General features: G+C 27.6%; 2 protein-coding genes across 2 annotated transcripts in view; one reads left to right on the forward strand and one right to left on the reverse strand.

Moving 5' to 3' along the window:
• Positions 1 to 1119: 1119 nt before the first annotated feature.
• On the reverse strand, positions 1120 to 11931 carry BORCS7 (BLOC-1 related complex subunit 7). The gene is made up of 5 exons (XM_067286951.1): positions 11715 to 11931; positions 5883 to 5945; positions 5751 to 5794; positions 4098 to 4118; positions 1120 to 1202 (listed from the first exon to the last, which is right to left on the reverse strand). The coding sequence occupies exons 1-5, from the start codon at positions 11853 to 11855 to the stop codon at positions 1151 to 1153; spliced, it is 321 nt and encodes a 106-aa protein (XP_067143052.1). The 5' UTR covers positions 11856 to 11931; the 3' UTR covers positions 1120 to 1150.
• Positions 11932 to 12129: 198 nt separating this feature from the next.
• The window catches only part of HPS1 (Hermansky-Pudlak syndrome 1 protein), a 28491-nt gene continuing 17399 nt past the window's right edge, over positions 12130 to 23221 (forward strand). Inside the window, exons 1-6 of the mRNA XM_067286725.1 lie at positions 12130 to 12285; positions 14738 to 14893; positions 15278 to 15399; positions 18910 to 19012; positions 21526 to 21683; positions 22873 to 23035. Of these exons, the coding sequence (XP_067142826.1) occupies positions 12169 to 12285; positions 14738 to 14893; positions 15278 to 15399; positions 18910 to 19012; positions 21526 to 21683; positions 22873 to 23035 (819 nt within the window). The 5' untranslated portion in view covers positions 12130 to 12168. The remainder of the gene's footprint in view (positions 12286 to 14737; positions 14894 to 15277; positions 15400 to 18909; positions 19013 to 21525; positions 21684 to 22872; positions 23036 to 23221) is intronic.

Here is a 23221-nt window from a genome sequence, read left to right on the forward strand (position 1 = left end):
CTCTAGATTAATTTTTAAAATGTTTTTAGCAATATTATAGCGATGTTTATAAATTCCGATTTTAAAATTTCTATTACAGAAATAAATTAAAATCGATATTGATATTTTTGATATAATAAACAGCAACTTTTAAATTATATTATAATTTGACAAGATTTTTGATTCCCTGCTTCACTAATATGATGATTTTCAATTATATTCACGTTTATTGTTTTCAGTGCTTGCCTTGCTATTTTAGGGGTTTTATTTATTTATCGTTTTTATTTTATATCTTCTTTTAAGCCTTTTGCTATTGCACATTTAATAAATGATAATATAAATATCTTTTTAGACCTTTACATGGATTAAAAAGTGAAAAAAGGTTGTATTTTGTTTTAACGCCTATAATATTCATTTTACAGCTGTGGTCTAACCTAACCTGCCTTATTAGCAAGGCTATAATCAACACTTAATCTCAGTAGTGGCTGGTAGGAATTTGTAGTGATGGGGCTTCAGTAAGACAAAAATCAATATGGATTGAAAAAATTATATCATTAATGAAACTATTAATAAAATATATATACTATGTATGTAATTTACATATGATAAATAAATTAATAAAAATTTAAGAATGGCAATAATATAACAAACAGGAAATTTTATTTTATACAGAGAGGCTGCAAGCCCTTATAGACAAGCCACCACCGTCTCATTTGTGAAGTTAATCAAATTATGAGCAGATTAAATTAATATTTCAAATCAAATTCTTATACCTTAATTGATTTATTTACTTACATAATCAAAAATTTGACTGATTACATCCATTATTTCTGACTAAGCAAGTATTCTAATAAATGTGATAGGTTGAATATCTATTTGGAATATTTAATTATCTTAGTTAAATTTATTCATAATTAAATAATATTGAGATAAAAAATGTTTGCGTGATTCAATATTAAATAAAATACATCAATTAAAGCATTTTATTTACAATAAATAATATATACAACTGTTGTGATTATAAAGAATATGTTCTAAAATGATTTATTTGAAGAGTAATCAGTTATAAAGCATAAATTATAATTATTAAAGAATATATAATAGTAATAGATATAAATCTTTATGAAAATTAACTTCACACTATTTTTCAAAGTTCTCATTAGCTTCATCTTCAACAATGAAGGTAATGAAGTTGTTCTGTAACTTGTTCTATCATTTGTACACTGGAATTATTATTAAGAAAATATGAAATGTTAAATTTAAAAAGACTATAATATACAATACAATTATTATTACATTAATTATTAGATTAAAAGCAAAGACAATTAATTGTATAAGTAAATTTATATGATTTGAAAAACAAATTTATGTATTAAAAAAGAATTTAATCTTGAATGTTTCATAATCACATAAAAAACTAAGTCCAAATTATACTAATACAGTAATCAAATGATAGAGCCAGATAACCATCTGTATAAATAATAAGCCAAGTTATAGCCAGATAATTAATTTGACTCTATCATTTGATTATTACATAATCATTATCTCTGTTAAAATTATACATAAAACCAACAAAATAGAATCTAATACACAGATATACTCACATTATAAATTATATTAAGATTTAAAATTGTTACAGCAGATAACTTCTTATTTTAATAATTAGTCAAACATTAAGTAAAAATAAATTTGAAAAATCTTAAATTACATTATAAAAATTATTGGGATTATGACATCAAATTATCTTATCTTTTCTATTCCTTCCTACATTTAGAAATTACTTCTGAAACTTTTAGAAAATGACATTTATGAATGTTTTTGAACATATTTTATCTTCACATTCATATTGTTACTAATCAATTACTGTGTGTTGATACGTTGTATCATGAAAATTATATAGTTGGAAGGAAAATTAACATTTTAAAGAGGAAATTTCCTATATTGGTTTTGTTTACAATTTTCATCATGTTGGCATGCAAAACATAGATTATTAACACAATCCTAACATGAAAATGAAAAAGTTGTCTTTGTTTATTGTACTATATTTTTAATAACTTCAAAAAATAAATATTTAAATGAGTAAAGTCATTTAAAATTAAGTAGCTGAAATTTTATAATATATAACTAAAATAATTTGTAAAAAATCAAATATTTTATGGTAATGATAATGTAATGCTAATGCCAAGAATTTCATCTATTCTTAATATTTAAGGACAGATAAAATCATTGGTATTGATGTAAGTATAAATATAAAAGTCACAATAATTTAATTTTCACTCTCTTACATTCTACTCTTTAATAAGAATTAATAAAAATTATTTAGCTAAATTGTTGTTTTTTATTACTGGTATATTAAAAACTTATCACTTAAATTTAAAAAATGTATTTTAAATAAGTCAAATTCTAATTAAAAGATACAGTCTTTCAAACCTAATAATTTAAAGCAAAGTTATTTAACTGATTTTACTTAATGTTTTCTATACATTTTCTTTGTTATGAATTTTAAAAGTTTGGATTTTAAATTTCAAATTTTAAATCTATCATTAGGAGCTATAATTGTAGCATTTAATTTTTAAATATACTGCAGTTTTATGTCCCAAATAATATCAAAGTAGGCCCACCAGTGGCCAAGTGGTCTTTGTACCCTGAACACTGAGAATTTGGTCATGGGTTTGCACCTCACTCGGACGAGCTGGCCATGTGGAGTTTTCCGGTTTTCTCCATGTCTGTAACACCTAAATAGGAGCCAGTTTCCCTTAAAAAACTTCCCAAAAGGCATCCAGGCAGATTGCCCAAGTGTTGCATTGCCATAACTTAACAAACAAACAATATCAAAGCACGTATAAAAATTTTTAGTCTGTGTATGCATTTCAGGAAACTAAATACAAATCTCATAAATGATAAATTAGTTTGTCCAAATATAGTGCCAAAATATTTTTAAATTTTTCTTTGGAATTTTTGGTTTATTTTGTTAAAGCATAAAATGGTATCAACACTAACATAACAGAAATTGTTTTTTCTGAAAAACAAATATTGGAAATACAAAAACATTTGCTAAAATTCATTAACATCAAAACTGAAAATTGATTTAAAAGCCTTAAACTTGAAAATTGTAATAATTTTCCAAGATTTTAACTCAAATGTCATTTTTTCATTATCATCACTTAATCATTTTTAAAAATTGAAGAGCAATATGTATTTTTTTTGGAAAAATGGATATGACCTCATTACTACATAAAGTAAATACCACGTATTAGGTTGTTGAAAATGAAATGGCCATTTTTACTTCTGACTTTAAATGTTTATTAATTTAATTTAAAACTTACATATTCAATTGAAATTGTCTCAACCAACATTAATACACTTTTCCCAATGCATTAAAGTTGCAAAAGTTCATTTATTAAGATGTGAACCAATGATCTTATAAGTATGAGTAAGGCATGCTGCTGCTGAACCATGCTATCTTCAACAAAAAGACTTATGAGTTCTTAAAAAAAAATAAAATAAAATAAAAGTCTGAAGAAACTAAATAGTCTTCCTTCTGTCATGCCCAATCATCAGAAAACAATAACAGTGTTTCTTCACAGAGATTACCTTTTATTATAGGCTAAGCTTCTGCTGAATTATGCAAAACAGTTAAAAAACATTAACTGATGATAAGCCAATTACAAGATACACATTTTCAGTCATTTTAATTAAAATTCAATTTTCTTGAAAACATTTTCAAAACATACTTTCTCTCTTTGCTCAATAAAGGTTTATATCAAAGCTTATCCACATAAACTGTAATATTCAAATCCCCAAGGATCACATCATAACCTTAACCTTGTTAAACATTGTCTTTTTGCTATGTACAGTACATGTAATTCTTAGTCATAAAATGATATTTGACATTAAAATGATCAAGAAATACCAAACTAAATCTCCAAAACATATTTTGAAATTCTTAGTATTTCGTGAATTATAAATAATTTCTTATAAAAAAACTTATCTTGTAAAAGAAATATCAATACATAGCACATTCAATACATTATTTTATGTTAAGATATCAAGCAAATAAAAATATTTACTTAAAGAAAATCAGTGTAGTAAAATTTAAAATAAAATTCATAACATACCTCTTTTGAATTGAATCCAATCTGAAATATAAAATATTTAAAATGAGTACAATATAAATTAAATTTTAAAGTTTAAAGTATATTTAACATAATGCTTAGTAAGACACACTAAATAAGTTATAACCAATCTGAAACAAAGATTTCAGATGAATAACACTTATGAACAAGTAAAAACGGTTGTTTTAAATCTTGCTTATAAGATGAAAGGTTATGATGTAACTTGTAATAATTTTTACATTTTACAAACTGGGACAGATCTCTTGAAAAGAAATATGACAATGTTAAGTACAAAAAAAAAAAAAAAAAAAAAAAAAAGAAGCTAGAATTAGCAAAAGATCAAACCTACAAGAAAGACTTTTTGTGCATTTCTTCTGGAACCTGTTACCAGTGTACTTTGTGAAAATACAGACTTATCACATATGTGCATGCCCATTGCAACAGATTTCATAAAACAGGCATTCCATTGGATTTCACCTGAAGAAGAACTGTTCAAAAGTTTGAAAACGTTTTGTGATAAGTCTGTATTTTCATGCAGCACACCAGTAACAGGTTCCAGAAGTGCTGATTTCACACTGGTGTTTAGGTGATGTTGTTGAACTTTGTATTGAAGTTTTATTCTGTAAGTAATTCAACTATAGTTTCACATGTTCCAAAGAATAAAATTAATACTCATAAGCACATGCACTATGATGCTACAATAAGTAACAGTAATGACAACAACATTACCATAATCTTGGATTATAATAAATGCTTATAATATCTTTATGTTACGGCAAGAAATAAACCCAGAATTGCATAAAACAAAAATTACAAAAAAGAATAATTCTTGAAAACCTGGGTGAATCCTTGATTAAACTGCTTATACAAAAAAGTCAACATATGCTTCAATTCAAAAATGCTGCAAGAATTGTCAAGATATTACAAGAGACAAACAAAACAGAAGAAAAGGATACTACTGAAATATTAGAAAACAAAAAAATGTAGCTTCTATATCTGTTATCTAAAGATAACAAAGTAAATATTTGTAGTAAATACTCAAACATTTTTGTAAAACATGTCTTACTACTGTTAAGACTGTAAAAATAATTTTATTAAGAAAAGATATTGTCCAATATTCTTTAAAAAAATATTTTCTTTACATTTTAATATCTTTAAAGGAATCAAAATTACAAAATGATAATTTACTAATTGTTATTGTATTATATTGATCCAAACATAATAACTGCAACACAGAACAAAATGGAAAGATTAATAACAAAATATTATTATTATATATATTTGAAACTTATTTTATTGTTGAATTTTAACAGATAACAACATATTGATAATACTTAAATTATTATTTTTCTATTATCATAATAACAAGAGCAAAGTTTCAAAAAATGTACAGAAAATAAGAATCTGTGAAACTTCAAATTAGCTTAATTTAGATAATAAAAAATTTTTATTTTAAACATTTTCAGCAATGTATGATCATCTTCAAATTCATATTATTCTGTTATTTGTAAGCTCTGCAAGCCGAAAATGGCCAGATCATCATCAAAAACATGTATTAAAATTTTCTTTGATTGCCTGAATTAATCTATCAGCAAATTAATTGAAATACACATAATAAATTTTTGTGAATTATTAAAAATAGCATTTAACACTTACTGCAATTGAAGATGAGTTGTCATTAGTTGCATCCTTTTTAAATTCTGTCACAAAAAAAAAAAAAGAACATAGTGTTATCCATAAATAATAATAATAGTCATAAAAAGAAGATTGAAGAAAGCAAGCACTTACAGCTTCCGAATTTTCAATAGCATATTCTTGTAATGCAAAATTACGAGCTGTATGCATTAATGTCTAATAAAATGATATAATTTAATAATAAAATCATACAATAAATAATGTATAAAAAATGATTATAAGTTGAGAATTCTGTAAATTGAAAATCTGACTTCCCCTTTGGCTCACATCTTCTATTGTTTATGCCAAATGTAGACAATAATGTTGTGAGAGTTTAATCCACCATTCTTGAGTTTTGCAACATATATGCAACAGATAAGATGATAACAGGCTTGGGACATAACCTAGCCTATGTATATATACTATATACATATATACAGTTGTGGCTGCCAGGAGCAGCAACACTAAACAATGAAATAAACAAAATAACATGAGAGACTGGCAACATTCGCTGAACTCTGATGGGAAAGTAAATCCTTTTGTGTTGACTCTCCTAGTGAGCATGTGCATGTACAACACATTGCAAAAGTTTCTTTGTGTATCATGATCATTGTATATATTGTGCTTGGAGATTAAATGTATATATTTTGAATCAAACTCTGTGATCATTTGACTGATCAACTGTGCCAGAGAGAACAAGCAACATGCCTGACCAAGACTGTTGATAGTAAGGGTACAGTGTAATCTCTTTGTCGAGCCCACTACACAGTCAACTCTATTTAAGACAACTTATTCAGACTTGGTTCCATAACTAGCTTTTCATGTGCCCTGTGCATGATTTTCCAAAAGAAGAGAAGCCAAAAGTTCCTCTTTGTTTGGAAAAAAAATATATAAAAACTAGCAGATAAGCCCGGCATTGCTCGGACAAAAAGTAATGATAGTGAAGATTAAGATTATTACATTATAGCCAATCTTACCTGTTTTCATAGAATGCAAGAATTAGGTCCCCCTGATTCCAGACTAATTAGAGAATTTTTAGATGGGTCTAAAAATATGTTAGATTTCCCACAAAAATGCAAAAAACTGCATCTGCGTCTGTAAATCTTGCACATCGCTACCTTATCTAAAGTAACAAGAACACCCAAGGAAGTGTTAATGGTATTTGATTCTGTCCTTTGTACACATGTCTTAGGAATGCTGTACAACTTACAATACACATGGAAATGTTAAAATTCATCACATAATCTTTCCAATCATTTATTCAATTGTGTAAAATGCATTATAGTTGGCAAAATTTTTTTCTAGACATTTTCTAGTATGCTTAAATGAAACTGCATCTTTATGAAAAACAGATTTACTTGATTCACAAACAATTTTTGCCTCATATTTTTCCACTCGTTTTCTTTTAATCGTATTACTTATTTTAACAAATCTCAATAAAAACTGTAGTAGAACCCTGAACTGAGAATCCTGGGTGATGATGTACCTTATGATTAAAGATATATCCCTATAAATTTTCCTTAGAATAGTGCTACCTTAAATGGACTGCTGCTCTAAAAGAATCACTAACAGTGTATGCATTTAAATGGATTACTCTACCAATCAATGTTCTATTAACAGGAGTTCCACTATATGTAAAACCTACAGGAGAGAATTAGAAGTGTAGAAGAGCGATCTCTTAAGTCAGGGGTTCCCAACCTATATTTGTATTGACCCCTTTTAAGATAAGTTTTTTCCATTGACCCCTTCAATATTATATTATTGGTATATATAAGTAGGTTTATGAGACGTCTCGTTTAGACCGGGATTGTCCCGGTTATTTGGTAAAATTTTAAAGGTGCTGAATATACAAGAAGTAAAAATAGTGCAACCTTGAGTAAAATGGCGATTTGGCAATTACCCCTCTGTTACACTCACTGTCGCCAATCTAAATATTTCATATCTAGATGTAAGTACAGTCAAACCTGTTTTTATGCGGTGGATAGGGACCGCATAAAAAAAGTCTCACATAGAAAATAACTCAAAACCGTACGAAATAGAATTTATTGACAACAGATGTCAGCACTTGACTGCATCGTCTTGTCTATCGTCTGTTTTACATATTTTTGTCCAGGTGGTGTTTTGTTGACTTAAAAAATAAATTATTTCATTTTTCGCATATTCATGCAATAATATTACTATAATAAGTTTATTTATGCTATAATAAGTTTATTTAGCTATAATAAGTCAACGTGAGACATGACAAATCGCACGAGACAAGTCGCCAACTATACTGCACAAAAAAAAAAATCACATAAAAAAAATCGCACAAAAAAAGACCGCATAAAAACAGGTTTGACTGTACTTTTAATGTTGTCTAGATGTTTTCCCCAAAATTTATAGCATATGGCTTAATGAATTTAGATGTTTTATTTTTCACAGAATTTATAATAGCATGTAGCCTATGAGATCCAGATATTTTTATTTTATTTTTTTAGATATTTTGTTTCAATTAGAGTTGGCAATACTGAAACTTATACTGGCCACGTCATTGCTGAGCATGTCATATCTTAGTCAAGTTCAAATTTCTGGTCGGCATTTGCAATTATTTTGTACTGTACATTAAATTCATTTAATCTCTAAAATGCCAAAAAGAAACCATGTTTTTTACTGATGATTGAAAAAAAGGCTGTGATCATATTGACCAAGTGAAATATGAACTGTGCTTTTCAGAATTTTCAGTAACTCATGGTGGGCATTCAAACATTAAAAATCACTTGAAATATGCAAAACATAAGGCAAGCAATAGGAACTTCCTCAATGTATTGTCATATTTTAAATGTACCAATTTAAGTGACAAAAAATTTTTAAAAAAGTTCACACTAGTGATAAATATTAATAACTTATCATAGGTACTTATCCTAGTAGGCTTACTTTTCTGTTGCAAGTACAGTAGACCCCCGATAAAACGTGCATGTCGGGCGGGAAACAACACCCACGTTATACCGAGCGGCGCAGTATAATACGGTTCACCTCTTTACTTTAGCAATAATGTCGAGCTTTTCTTTCACACTGCAAGCTTTTCTTTTACTCATCATGCATACAATAATTAAACACTATTCAAAATACATGCTGGAACTCAATACATACACAATTACTCAATATGTAGTAACAATAAAATGCGCTACTCACTAACGCCGCACAAACCTGTATAAACGTGTTTGAGCTTATTGCCTGCGCTATAACCGAGTGTGCAGTATAGTGAGCAGCGCTATAACAAAGGTCCACTGTATTTTCTCAAAATTGTCCCGGTTTGAGAAAACAATATTATGGTAAGCCTATATATAAATATATACACCATAGCCTCTTACATAATTTTTAAAATCATCATCTTACACTTATTTAAAAACAAAAAAAAATGTGTAAAATTTTTAAATTTTTAAATAATTTTTTTAAAGTTGCAAAGTTGTATTGACCCTCAAACTTTCATCAATCCCATTTTGAAACCATCTTAAGTAAACTGTTCTCTTATCTGATGCTCTGTTAAGTGTGTTATATTGTTATAAAGGATAAATTAATTAGATCATAATCACGTGTCATCATCTCAAGTTGTGATTGTGCCAAATTGCAGTAAATATTAGATTCGGGTAGTGCTGGCAGACTGTAAAAGGGGAGACACAGCTATAAAAAAAGGGCAAGAAGGCACAAACTCCAAGATTTAATGTCAGATTGGCACTCCCACAAGGCGGCACCAGTCATACTCGAGGCTAATTCGGCTTTGAAAACAAAAAAACATGGTTTTGTTCAATATGCGACGAACATATTACATAAAAATAGCTGCACGAACAGGCAAATATTGTTCATTAGTTTCTTTATATTTGCAGAATATGCTAGAAGTCTTGAATTTTCTGTTGGCAAGCACCAAATCCGACAGAGGGCGCTCACAATGGCTGCCGAAACAGGTAAGGACGACAGAATTGTCTTGTAGAAGGTGGAACCGTTTTAGATGCTGGACACATCGTATTTTGTGGATTAAACTCTAACAACACCACTGAACATAGTTTTATTTATCATAATAGTTATGTTTTTATATTGGAACATGGTGTATACTGCTTAAAATATTTAAACACTGCTCACCTGTTAACATGTAACAGGTGAGAAGTGTTTTAATTGTGCAGACGATAATCTTTTATTTTATTTTTAAATAATAATTCTTATGTAGTCATGACGTAGCGGTAATATTCTAATTCAAGTTTGAAAATTATTCTTTTGAAAATCTGAAGCCGTTCACATAAAAAGAAAAAAAAATGTCTAATTTTTTTTGTAAATGGACATGCTTGTCGAAAAATTGTTTTTGTACGCAAATCAGAAAGAAAATAGGTAAATTTTCTATCTTCATATACATATGTCGAGATAACTTTCCAGTCAAATTTTTAAAAATATTCTTAATTGAAAATATAAGTTAATTTACATTTTTTGTTTTCATTTTAGTATTATGCTCGGCTATCACATGTTTACGAAAACCAGACAGCCCCGCTTTGCAAGTGCATTCTCCCCGTAATTGAGATGTATTAAAACGACAATATCTGAGATTGCAACACTAAAGCAACAACATGAACTTTCAGTGTTGTTGTTAGAGTTTAATCCACAAAATACGATGTGTCCAGCATCCAAAACAGCTTCACCTTCTACAAGACAATGTTTCCTGTCGCCGATACAGTCTAGAATTTGACATAAATTCAATGATTTGTTCTCCATTTGGTTATCGCAGTAGTCATCACCGAAGGAAATCTGAATCGGCTGAGGCATTGAACAAACACATGGTCGGTTCCTTACCTGTTTCGGCAGCCATCTTGAGCGCCCTCTGTTGGATTTGGTGCTTGCCAGTTGTTTGTTGATGATGAAGTGAGCATATCAAGCCCCCCTTGGGATTAGGAAAAGAGCAACCCAGACAAAAAAGTGATGGGGATACTATAGATTACCACTTATGGAATTTTGGGTCTTTGGGTATATATCTGAACTCAGGAGTCCGAGACGAGTTCAACGATAACCTACTTTTGGACTGGAGACGAAAAATAAAAAAGTTATTATACTTTTTTCCAGTGATCGCGCGATGATAGGGAGTCGTGTCGCTCTCTCCGCTAAGTTGGCCTCGCTATCGTGATCGAGAGTTGCGTTGCTTGCCGTTAAAATTGCCTTTAGTAGACGTTTCCCCCCTTTTTTTACTTTGTTCAAGAACTACCGTGAATCAATAACTAGTGACGTTTAGCACATGGCGGCCTGCCGGCGGCTCCCCTCCAGGAGGTCAGTCGGGAGCACGAACAGTGGGAACGGCCGCCACATTCGCTGCCATAAGTAACATTAACTGAAATGGCAATCGCACGATGATCGAAAGTCGTGTCGCTCTCTCCGCTCTCGTATCGCGTGTTTAACCCTCCTGGAGATGACCGTAGTCTGACATCATGGTTTGCAGACTTTACCGCAAGATGGCAGTACTAGCAACTATGGTGCCGTCTTCATGAGAGCATTAAAAATGTATGATAACTTAAAATATAATCAAAGTCCTGAAATTCCATAGGTGGTAATCTATAGTACACCCAAAGTGGTAACACGTGCCCCAATGTACGAACTCCAGATTAATGTTGCAGATATTCCTCCTAAAACGGGGGTTCAACCCTCTTGTGACGTGATAAATCTAAGTTGTGAGTGAAAGGGACGACAAACTCAATTTACAGACTTCTCCAACGTCACCCGTGTCACAACTTCGAATTAGAAGAACACCACTGTTCCCCTAATTCGAAGTGGTGTTGACACCACGTGTCGTGCTCTAATTCGAGAACGGGAGTCAGTCCACCTTGCAATATTGTTGTCTACATTTGGCATGAACAATAGAAGGGACGAATCGAAAGTTCAATTTACAGAATTCTCCATTCTTACCAAAAAAAAAAAATAATTAAATATGCTCACTTCATTAGTTTTAGATCCTCGAATGACTTGCCTCGTAAGGGATCCCGCGCTATTTACGTTAACTTGAATTCTTTCAGATAAACGTTGCTTAGATTCCGTAAATAAACCTCTAGCACTCGAAACTGTACTTCCCGTGGCCATAATTAAGTATAAAGAAGCTTATAACACTATTTTCTTCCTCTACTCTTCCATTCCTGTTTACATCTCTTCTCTTACGATTCCCGAGCGAGGAATAAAACGAAATGGTTAAAAATAAATCAATCAAAAAATATATAAATTTAATACAATTTTTAGATACAGAATTTGAAGAATAATTAATTTAAATGCGATTAATTAATTTAATATTACGTAATCATATTTTTTTTTATTTAAGAAATTCGTTTATATCGTATCTCATGTTAGTGATGTCGAGTGTTTGTAAACAGCTTAATCAATTTGTTTTTGATTTTTAATCATGAAAGGCATTTTAGTATTTGATGAGTTGAATGATGTAATTTTTATGAAAATGGACGAGAGTTTACAGCAGCATTTTTATTCGATTGGAGTTCAGAATGGCTTAATTAATCCTAAAGTAAATATTAATCATTTTATAATGCTTCTTCACTATATATATTTACAGCTCAAACATCTCAAGCTATATATAAGCTACATATAGTGGTGTGTTATCCTATGGGCAAAATGGACAATTGCCTGGGGCCTTCACCAATATGGGGCCCAAACCAATCTTTTAAAATTCATTACTGTAGTAAGAATGTAGAAATTTGAATTTGGCTATATCTAGGAATCTTAGATTGAATGTGTTCGGCAGACTCGACAGTTCCAGAGCCATCCAGTATTTTTCTGCTGAACGCCCTCTACAGTAGTGCTCTTTCAGAATGTGTTTGGTATTTTGACATCACATTTGATAGCATCTTTCGTTTATGCTACCTATCGCTACTGAAACTGACCAATGAGGCTTTTTGTTCCGACGCAACGTTGTTTGTTGTTTGGCAAATCCGGGTTGCTATGTAATGGCTACCGATTTGCTCAGTAGTGCAGGCGCAGGGTGCGCAGAACGTAACCTGCTGGAAATCACATTAAGAAAATGAACGAGGCAACCGGGAATTCTCCTCAAAAACTTCCCAAAAGAAGAAAGGCTGAAGTCAGAATTCTACATGGGGCCCTCTAACTCAAATTTACCTGAGTTTCGTCAAGCTATAATGCACCACTGGTTATTTAAGCTTATATATAGCTTACCTCGAGAAGTTATATGATGATTTAACAGTTTTGAGGGGCTTCTGCTTCTTCCATCAGTATCAACATGTAAATAAATAAAAAAAACTTCAGAAATCCTGTTGTCAAGGAGTTAACATTATTTTTTAATAATTTTTATATTCTTTTAGTTAACAAAAAATACTGGCTTGCCATACAAAGCTATAAAAAATAAAATAACGTTTGCATAAAAATATTAACTATCAATTACTACTATCTAATATTGTGTTTTCAGTTATAAAATAAATATTGAGTTTGATTGTTTGTATTTTAGATCATATTTCAGTAATATAACTTTGTGACAAGAATAAGTGTAAATTATGACAATATTTGTCATATTGTTATCATAGTTAAAGATTGTCACTGTCACCATCGCTGTTAGATAAGAATAAGTTTTTAAACTAAGAATTTTACAGTAATTTAAAATTTTGAATCTATAATTAGTTAATTTAATATTCCAGTATGCAAGTAAATCAAACAAAATCTTTATCATCCAATAAATAATTTTAATGTAAAATTTGACAAACATTTTTGATCTTACGCAATATCTGCATCAGGTCAAAAACATTATAAATTGGAATGTGCAAAACCAATTTCAAAATTTTTAATTGAAATAATGTTGACATGATGCAGATCTTGTGCAGATCTATATATAAATAAATAAATAAATATATATATAGAGTAGACTCTGCTTACTTTAATCACAGATAATGTTATCAATTGGTTAATGTTATTAAAATTAGCAGTATAATACAGCAGTACATTATGAAAACTTTGTTTAGTATAATTATAAATTGGTTATTGTTATCATTATTTTCAGATAAATATATTCTTTTATGCTTTCTTTTTATACAAGCAGTCACAACATATGGCTGATAACATGCAAACATTAACAGTTAGTTATTGGTCAGTTATTGGTATACTAGTGCTTTAAGTTAATTGTTTTAATTGTATTTGCTTGCAATACAATAATTTAAATCTCTAGCATTATTCTAGCTGCTGTTAAAGTTAGTAGCAGAGAAATAATAATGGCTGAATTATTTATTAATTATTTAATAATAATTATGATTATAATAAACTTTTCATATCATTTTTAAAATGTTTTCAGATGGCCATTTGATGTTAGAGTTGAGGAAACCAGTTTATTTTTTTAATAGTCTTATTACTTATTATGCTTAATGTTATCAATTTAGATGAGTCCTAAAGTGATTATAGTAAACAGAGCCTACTGTATATATGTAGATATTAATTGAAAAATGGAATTTATAAGTTATTTCACAGTCTGAAATATTCATTTGAAACCGTTCACTGTTAAATTTCACTTGACGATATTTTAAATGATAATGATTGAAATAATTTATCACCAATTCACATCATTTCAATCATCTCGATTGAGAACATTTAAATTTAAATGGTTCCAGCTGAGCTACTTTAAATGACATCAACTGATATTTTTACTAAGGAATTAATGGTAATGACATTTCTTTTGAATAATTTGATTTTAAATTTTGTCATCACTGAAATTTTTCTTCATTATATAAAAACTGGATAATTCTATTAAAAAGATTTGTTCAAAATTACATAAAGTTCATAAATTATATATTGTATCTAATTTATAAATTTTATCTGAATCAATCAAACTTTTTTTTTTCCAACAGTCTTAAAAACAGGAGTGATTATTATTTTTGTGATAACATTTTTATATTCATGAATATTTTAAAATTAATATATAATAATTCAATATTTTTGTTTAATATATTTTATTAATATAGGAAAATGATAAATTAACTAAACGTTCCATTAGTAAGGATGTAATAGTACAGTTATTTTCACCTCTTATTGCTTCTCAAAAAGTGATGCAAGCACAATTTTTTAATATGTATAGAACAGTGGAATGCAATGATGGAACTGTTATGGTTTTTACTGAGGTATGTGTGAAATTTAATATACATCTATTCCAGTATTTTTCTTTTTACTTTTTTAATTTTTGTTCTGTTTTCCACACATATTATGAGATTGGGCAAGCCCACAATAGGGTGCTGAACTCATGAGGGATGAGGCGTGATATATCTAGTACATTTCTTGAAGTTTCTGACTTGAACTCAAACCTGAGCTGCTCAGAGTAGCTGGTAACTCCTTTACCGTCTTGCTCATCTGTCATCCATTTATCTTAGTTTATGCAATGTTTGATTTATATAATTTTGATACAATATAAACTTTTATGTAATAATAATCATATCTTTAATAATATATTTTTTGACAATACTTATTTTATAGATTAAAAAGAATACAATAAATTTAATTTCTTTTAGTTTTTAAAATATTTATTTATTGGAATTGGTAATCTTGAAGAAGATACATTATGTTTGATTAAGCGAAGATTGGGTATTTTTCTATCCCTTGTGAAGATTCTTTATGGTCCAGCAATTCACTTGTGAGTAAAAGTTCTATTTCAATAGAAGGTATTCATAATAATTGATAATTAAGTTAAAGGTAATGGCACTGAAAGTTTTCATTGCACTTATCTTTTTATAACAGTTAGTTTTTATAAATATTAACTTTTTGATATGGGATCAATGTGACCTTGGGTATTTGCTTGGTGTAATCAGTTGCCAATTGCATAATCAATTATACTTTAATATCAATACAAATTTGAAAAAATTGTTTAAAAATATATTGAAAAACAGGAAGATATTTTTATTGCAATTTATAAAAACAATGAAGATAACTGTAAAAAGTGTTTATAAATTCATTATTAATTCATTTTTATAACCACTTAAAAGGGTTTTTTTTTTTTTAAATGATCTAATTGAAATGTACAGTACTTGATATCAAATTTTAATTTTCAATTGGTATCCTCCTCATTGTTTTCTGTCATGCAAATATCTGTGTGTTTAGAACACAGATATTCACATGCCAGAGAAACAATGAGGAGGATACCGATTGACAATTAAAATTTAATGTCAAGTATACAGTTTGAAAAAGACAAGGGTATGAGATAAAATCAATTGACAAAGGGTAATAATAGGCCTGAAATGTACATATTGGTCTAATAAATTCTCAGTGAACATTTCAATTGAAAACTGTGGGCTGATAAGTCATACAAATTGATAGCAGATTCAAGTGTAGCTATTAAGATTAATTTTTTTTTTATCAAACTTTAAATTTATAATAATGACATAATCATGTGACAATATGTTGCATAATCAGATTAGATAATATTAAGCCTTATTATTAAATTTAATTCAAATGAAATGATAATGATTGTGATAATGGAGGAAGGAGGAGCTGATAACTGATATGTCATATCAAATGAATGAGAGTGAAAAGGTTTTTGTTAAAACGTTTTGTTTTTTTTTTGATTTTGGCATAAAAATTTTTTTACAAGTTATTTTAAGTCTTTAGACTTTATAGTATACTATGTTTACAATTTTTTAATGTCTATGAATGGAAAAAAATTTATTGTAAGATGCTGCTCTGCAACTGTCATGAACTTAGAGAGTCTGAAATGCTTTTTGTAAACAAAAAGTACTCGGGCAAAACAATTTCTGTGTAATATATATTTTTTTATTTTTTTGAAGAAAATTTACTTCAGTGTAATAAATGAAATGATAATTGAAATTTAATTAGTTAAATAATTTTTAGCTTAACCACTCAGCAGTGAGGGACGTATATATACGTCGAGGGCGATCGTGTGGCAGTGGTGAGGGACGTATATATACGTTAAATTCTTTTGGGGGTATCACCAAAATCTAGCCAAAAACTTGGCCATGGTCTATAACAAAGTTTAGGGTATTTTACAAGGGTATTGTATATACCCTTGTAAAATACCCTAAACTTGATATTTTAAAAATATCTTGTAAAAATTTTTTTATGCTAGAATCAAAAAACAAAAAAGTTTTAACAAAAAACCTTTTCACTCTCATTCATTTGATATGACATATCAGTTATCAGCTCCTCCTTTCTCCATTATCACAATCATTATCAAATGATAATGATTGTGATATGAATCATTTGAATTAAATTTAATAATAAGGCTTAAGGTTATATTCATAAAATTCATCATGTGTGATTAACGGACAAAATGATGACTAATACATAAAAAAATCTAAGTATCTTAATGAACTGACTATACATGTGAAGGACACAGAGTTACCAGATATTATCAATTAGCTGTCACTAAAAGCACTTTGAAAGTAACCAAAAATTGCCAAATGTTTGTCAAAAATCACCAAAAATGTTCCCACATTTTTATTTTAAAACGTCTAACTGTATGAGATAAAGTTAAATATGCATATTCTGATCACATTTTGTTTCTCTGTGATATACTGGTTATAGTAATTTTAAAGCATTCCTGAAAATTGGCAAAAAAGACTATTAAAATGGTGTATAATTGATTCTTGTACATAATAAAGTGAGATTTATGTAAATAATGTTACTTCTGATGCTGTTCCTTTCCTATTGGTTTTATTCTGGAGTCATTCCCTAAAACTTGACTAAAGGCTGTAGTCTATGTATGAGAGTGTCTTATCCATGAAAAAGTTAACATTCCTTTACAGCTTTTTCTTTTGCAGCTTATACATAAAATTGGTAATAATTTTAATCCTCTAATCCTGATAATCCTTTTTTGTAGTTAGAAATAAGTATTAAAGAGTACACAGAATAATGTTTTTGAAATTGTGGCCATCTCTATTTTGCAACCAAATTTATGATTCCAAACTGTGACAATTTAAAAGTTTCAAATCAATATTTTATGTATTTTTATTCTCAAAAATGGAATGATAAATTGTGCTGAAAAATAAAATAGTTTTATTTTGATAAAGCAAGTGAAAACCTAAATTTAAGTTTTTGAACTCAAATATAGCAAATTTATTTATTGCAAATAATTTATTATCATTAATAATGTAACAACTGTTTAATCTACAATAGAAAATTAATAGTTATATTTAGTGGACTGACTTTTACATACAATATTAAACAATTCAATTTACAAATTAAAATTATGTGGAAAAATCTCATTTATCAAATAAAATTTTAGAAAACACTGAAAGATTGACAATGAAATTTTTATTTTAAGCTTATAAGAATTTTATTAAGGCATTATTGTTTGATGTATCCTCTAAACTAGTGGTTCTCAAAATATGGTTGGTGGACCACTGATGACCCATGAACATTCTCCAGATAGTCCACAAGATTGAAATAGTTATGTTCTAAATGCAATTTTGTGTTATTTAGCCAGAGGATTAAAATATCTTCACACAGTGGTTATTAAGTTATTAATCTGTGGATTAAATGGTCCACAGATTAATAACTTTAAGAACCATTGCCCTAAACAAAAAGTCCTTCATAGTGTCAGTTTCATATCAAAAATTGTTTTAAAATATTGTTACATTATTATTGTCAATACTTTGTAATCTAATCGTATCAAGTTTTATTTAAAAATGTATTTGCTCCAGTATATACTCAATCACACACAACCTTGAATAGCACCAAAAAGATTTATTCAACTTGAAAAACTAATAAAAACTCTTATTGTTTAAACTTAAATAGCATTTGATTTCTATTTACAATACTTACTATATTTACAATACTATTTCAATTAAGTCTTAGCAGCTTGTTTGTTAATTATATTTTGCCATTTACTTTTCTTCATTCTCAAACTAGAGCTTGCTTACTATTCACCAATAAAAGATAGATATTTCTATTCACTAAAAGATGTTTCATCAGTTAAATTTAATAAGGAGAGGAGCTATTAAGTTAGAATATTACTGTTAATTATATACTAATTATACTAGAATGAGATATCAAATATAACTTTCCAAATATGTGTGATATTCTATTCCATATTTTATTGCAAAAGTTATGTTTAAATATTTCATTTTTGTTTTTATTACTATTAATCGCTAAAAGTAAATTGTTAATTTTAAATCATTGAATTTTACAGAATGAAAGAAATTGAATTGTATGATAAAAGATGTCATTTCTTATCTAAACTTCTAGATACATGGGAATGTTTGAGAAAAAAAGAACAAACTTTTCTTGTTGAGGTACTGTACATATATACAATATTTTGTGTTCTTCAATGAAATGAAAATGCTATTATAAATTATAAGGAAATGTCTTTATTTGTAACATATAGAGCTAATCTTAAGTGAATGTAATAATTTTAGAGATTTTAGAATGGATAACTTAACCTTTCTACAGTGGGTTAGTCAGATATGGAGCTACCACGATGTAGTGGAGAATAAACGTGGGAAATTTTTTAAGAATTTTTCCATGCATTTCTCTCGTTTCCATTTCAAAAAAATTTTTTAAAACAGTTATGTCTAGTAAAGAAAAATCTTTTTTTATTGTCATATAATTCCTTTTTTATGTGAATTTTTTTCCTTGGTAATTTTCGGCTAGTTTTTGGCGATATCCACAAAATTTCTTTGCAGATATAGACGTTGTTCACCACTGCCATGTGATCGCCCTTGATGGATATATCCATCTATCACTGCAGAGTGGTTAAGATTATAATAATTTTATTACATGATTTTATCTTATAATACTTTACATAATCATGTTGAAACATTACATCACTCAACATTACAAAACATTGAACATAATTAAAATACTTTAGAATATTATGTTTAAGATAAACAGATTTTTATTAAATATTTTAGAATATTTTATAATGGAAATCAGAAATAATAGCAAAAATGCCAACTAAATGTTAGTCCATTGAGCTAATATTTAGTATGTAAATGATATTAGGACTGGAATGCATCTTATTTTGATAGCCACAAGTGATCTTTTTTAAAAATATAATGCTTACTCACCTCAAAAAGTCATGAGTTTTTTGAGGCTTTGCAACTGAAGAGAAAAATTAATATATATATTTTTTATGTACATAGTGTCCAAACTTTAATTGATATAAATTATCTAAAGATGCATTTAAAGGAAAATAGACCATATATATATTTTTTAAATGTATATTGTGATCAAGATGTCAGATAAGAAATTACAGATTTGGTAAATAAAGTCTTCTAGCAAAATATGTATTATTGAAGTCTCAGATTTATTTGAAATATGTTTATTTAGATAATAAAATTTTAAATAATAAAGAATAAAATTTGTGAGAAAAAATTTAAAATAGAGATTTTTGAAAAATCAAATGAGAATAGTTAATTTTAGTTTACTTTATTTTACATAACTGATATAAAGAAATTGTATGGTTTTTGCAATAAAATTTTTATTGATTTTCTTATAAATTGATTCTTTCTTGTAATATATAGTTAAAAAGTAGAATTCTCTTCTGTTTAACAAAAATCTTTCTTTAATTCAGGGCCAGATCATCGCATAGACAAATAAGACAAATGTCTAGGGCCCAGTTTTTTGAAGGGCCTGTTAAACTGTCTATTTTGAAAAGATTTGTAAATAAGATAGTTTACTTTTCTGAATTTTTAAATTAAGTTTATTCATTTTTATATACTTACTTTTTTAAAACTTCCTTGGGTTTTATTTAAATTAGCTTTTTCATTATTCAATTTACCTTTCATGGGTAAAATATTATATTAAATACTAATCAAAAAGGTTAAATTAAACAATTAATATTTTAAGGTAATATTGTTATTGTATAACAACTATTGTTAGACATTTAATAAAATAAACTTCAACTTTTTTAAATTTATAAACAAACTGTTCAAACTTTTCTAGAAAAACTAAAATTTATTGTTGTATATTAAATATTTTTATTAATAAAAATTTAAGATTTGTTTTAGTTTTCTTTTATTTATTGTTTTATATTTTTTGTGTACTCTATTTCTTGTGGGAGAGGGAGGAGGTCTGGTAAGAAGAAAATGTCTAGGACACCAAAGTGGGTTAATCTGGCCCTGTTTTAATTGCTAGTTTAGATATTTCCATGGTAATTCTATTTTTTAGAACAGTATTTCTGTTCATAAAAATTATGGTTTAAAGAAAACTTTATGGAAATTTTATTCCAGAAACTATCTAATATCATCGATAAATTAAATGATATATATTGCAAATTTTTCAATCATTTTGACAATCAAATCCTTCTTAGCATTGAAGAATGTGAATAATGTGAAGATATAGTTCTGATTGCTTAATTTTTAACTTAACTGTATCAGATTTTTAAAGTATATTTTTATTTTAATTTGCATATATTATTTATATAGAATTTTTGTTATATAAATTAAAATTAATTTGTTTTACATAATTTTTGTAATATTTTGTATTTTAAATTTATTCTAACAAGTTTTATTATGTTCTTTATATGTCTGAAGAAAGTTGAGTTGTTCAAGTAAAAATTTAGATTAATTATTAGTGAAATATTTATTTTCATTTTCTTGAAAAAGAATAAGGAACATAAAGCATTGACAATTTAGATTTAAGAAGCAATTTATAATGGATCTAGAATTCTGAAAATGATGAGCTAGTCTTATTCAAAATTCCAGATTCATGTAATAATAGCAGTCTTTAAAAACAGCTAAATAATAATTAATTATATTAACATTAATTTTGACAATAAATTAAAGTATTATAAATTTTTATACAGGCCATTGAAAGATTATTGGTAACAACTAGCTTGAGCACTGAATGCATAAATTTGTTGCAGAAGGTTTTAGAGAAAATGAGATCTGTTGATTCAAATCAAGACTCAATTTGTCACTCTTTTTTTTTGGTAGAAAGTAAATTATTAGCTTTTTATTCCAGGTATGAATAATATTAATACTGAAAATTAATGACAAATTAAAACTTAAGACAATAATTTTTAAAAAATTATATTCTTAAAAATAAATAACAACCATCACTAAATGATAAATAAGATAGATAGGATATGAATGAGTAGTCCTTTTATTTGTTTCACTTTACAAATTAAAAATACTTCATTTTCTTGATTCTAAGATGTACTTTTTACCAATTTTTTCTTCAGAAATGCTTCTTAAAATCAGTTTTTTATGTCCAAAATATTTCCAGTCCAAAACATTACCTCTCTTGTGACATTTGTTGTTTTTCTAACTTGTTACTTAAAACTAAATAAAATTGATTATTTAAAAATTTTTTTCCTTTGTAGAAAAAATCTTAAAATTCAATTTTAAACTCATGGCACATCTTAGAATTTATGGTGTCCTAGAATTAAGAAAATATGGTATTAGATTTTTTAGTTAAATCATTAATATTGTACTAAAAGAAATTATGCTTAGTGTAGGAAGTAGATAAATATGCTTATAGTGCATTTCTGATTATAATTTAATTAAAGCAATAAACTTACCAAACCAGAAATTGCTTTATATTCTCTTTTTTATTGCAGCTAAAAGTTTTCCAAACAATAATTTAATAGTGTTTCATATATTCAAAGAAAAGAATAAATGCAAAATATATATTATAACGCATTGTATTAATTATTTATTAGTTATAATTATTATACCATTAAATAATCAGTAATTATACAGTGAAGCATCAAAAATCCAGATCTAACTGATGCAAGAACTCCATCCAGATTTTCAAATATACTTTTAAATTAGCATTTTAAATACTGTAAATTCCAAATACACTTAATTCAAGACTAGGTGTTCTAAGTTCAAGTTATTATTTCACAAGGAATGTAGGAATACTTACAAAGATTCAGAATATAATTTACATAATACATAAAAGTAATCATAATTTCAAAAGTAAAAAATTCTGAATTCTGAATGAATGTTAGAACATCAACAATGCAAAGCCAAAAGAACATCAATAACCAAATTACCATTGAAGAGGTTACTTTCCATTTTTGGACAGTTGAATTCAGATTTTTGACATCCAGATTTTCAATGCTTCACTGTATTTAATAAATTATATGTTTTATTTTATAAATGCCTGTTTTTAGTAAACTTTTTGATATATTTTTTTTCTTTTTAAGTCGAAATGCTGTAGAACTTTCAAAATCGAGCTTACTAATGCTAATTTTATTAGCTTTGACTACCTGTTCTTCACTTGATGAATATAAAAATATTTTTAATAGTACAAAATTGAGTGATGGAGAATCTCTATCAAGTAAACAACAAAGTTCAAATTCTGAGGAAGTATGATTATTTCTGAAATTAAATATAAATGTTGTCATTGTTCTTAATTATATCGTAGTAGTTAAGTTTCAACTTTCTATATAATATGATATCTTATTTTATATATAAAAATCTAATTTTTGAAGATAATTTCATTCATTATAAAGTTACAAAAAATATATATAAGTGAAGAAAGACACACAAAAG

This window comes from Centruroides vittatus, unplaced genomic scaffold (assembly GCF_030686945.1).
Source record: "Centruroides vittatus isolate TY-2023 unplaced genomic scaffold, ASM3068694v2 scaffold_386, whole genome shotgun sequence".
NCBI classification, from domain to species: domain Eukaryota; kingdom Metazoa; phylum Arthropoda; class Arachnida; order Scorpiones; family Buthidae; genus Centruroides; species Centruroides vittatus.

Coding starts and splice junctions, on each gene's coding strand:
- BORCS7 (XM_067286951.1), bottom strand. CDS start 11,855: ATGGCCACGGGAAGTACAGTTTCGAGTGCTAGAGGTTTATTTACGGAA. Junction 5,946..11,714: donor GAGGATCTAAAACTAATGAA/GTGAGCATATTT, acceptor TCATTTTATTAG/ACATTAATGCATACAGCTCG. Junction 4,119..5,750: donor ACAACTCATCTTCAATTGCA/GTAAGTGTTAAA, acceptor TTTATATTTCAG/ATTGGATTCAATTCAAAAGA.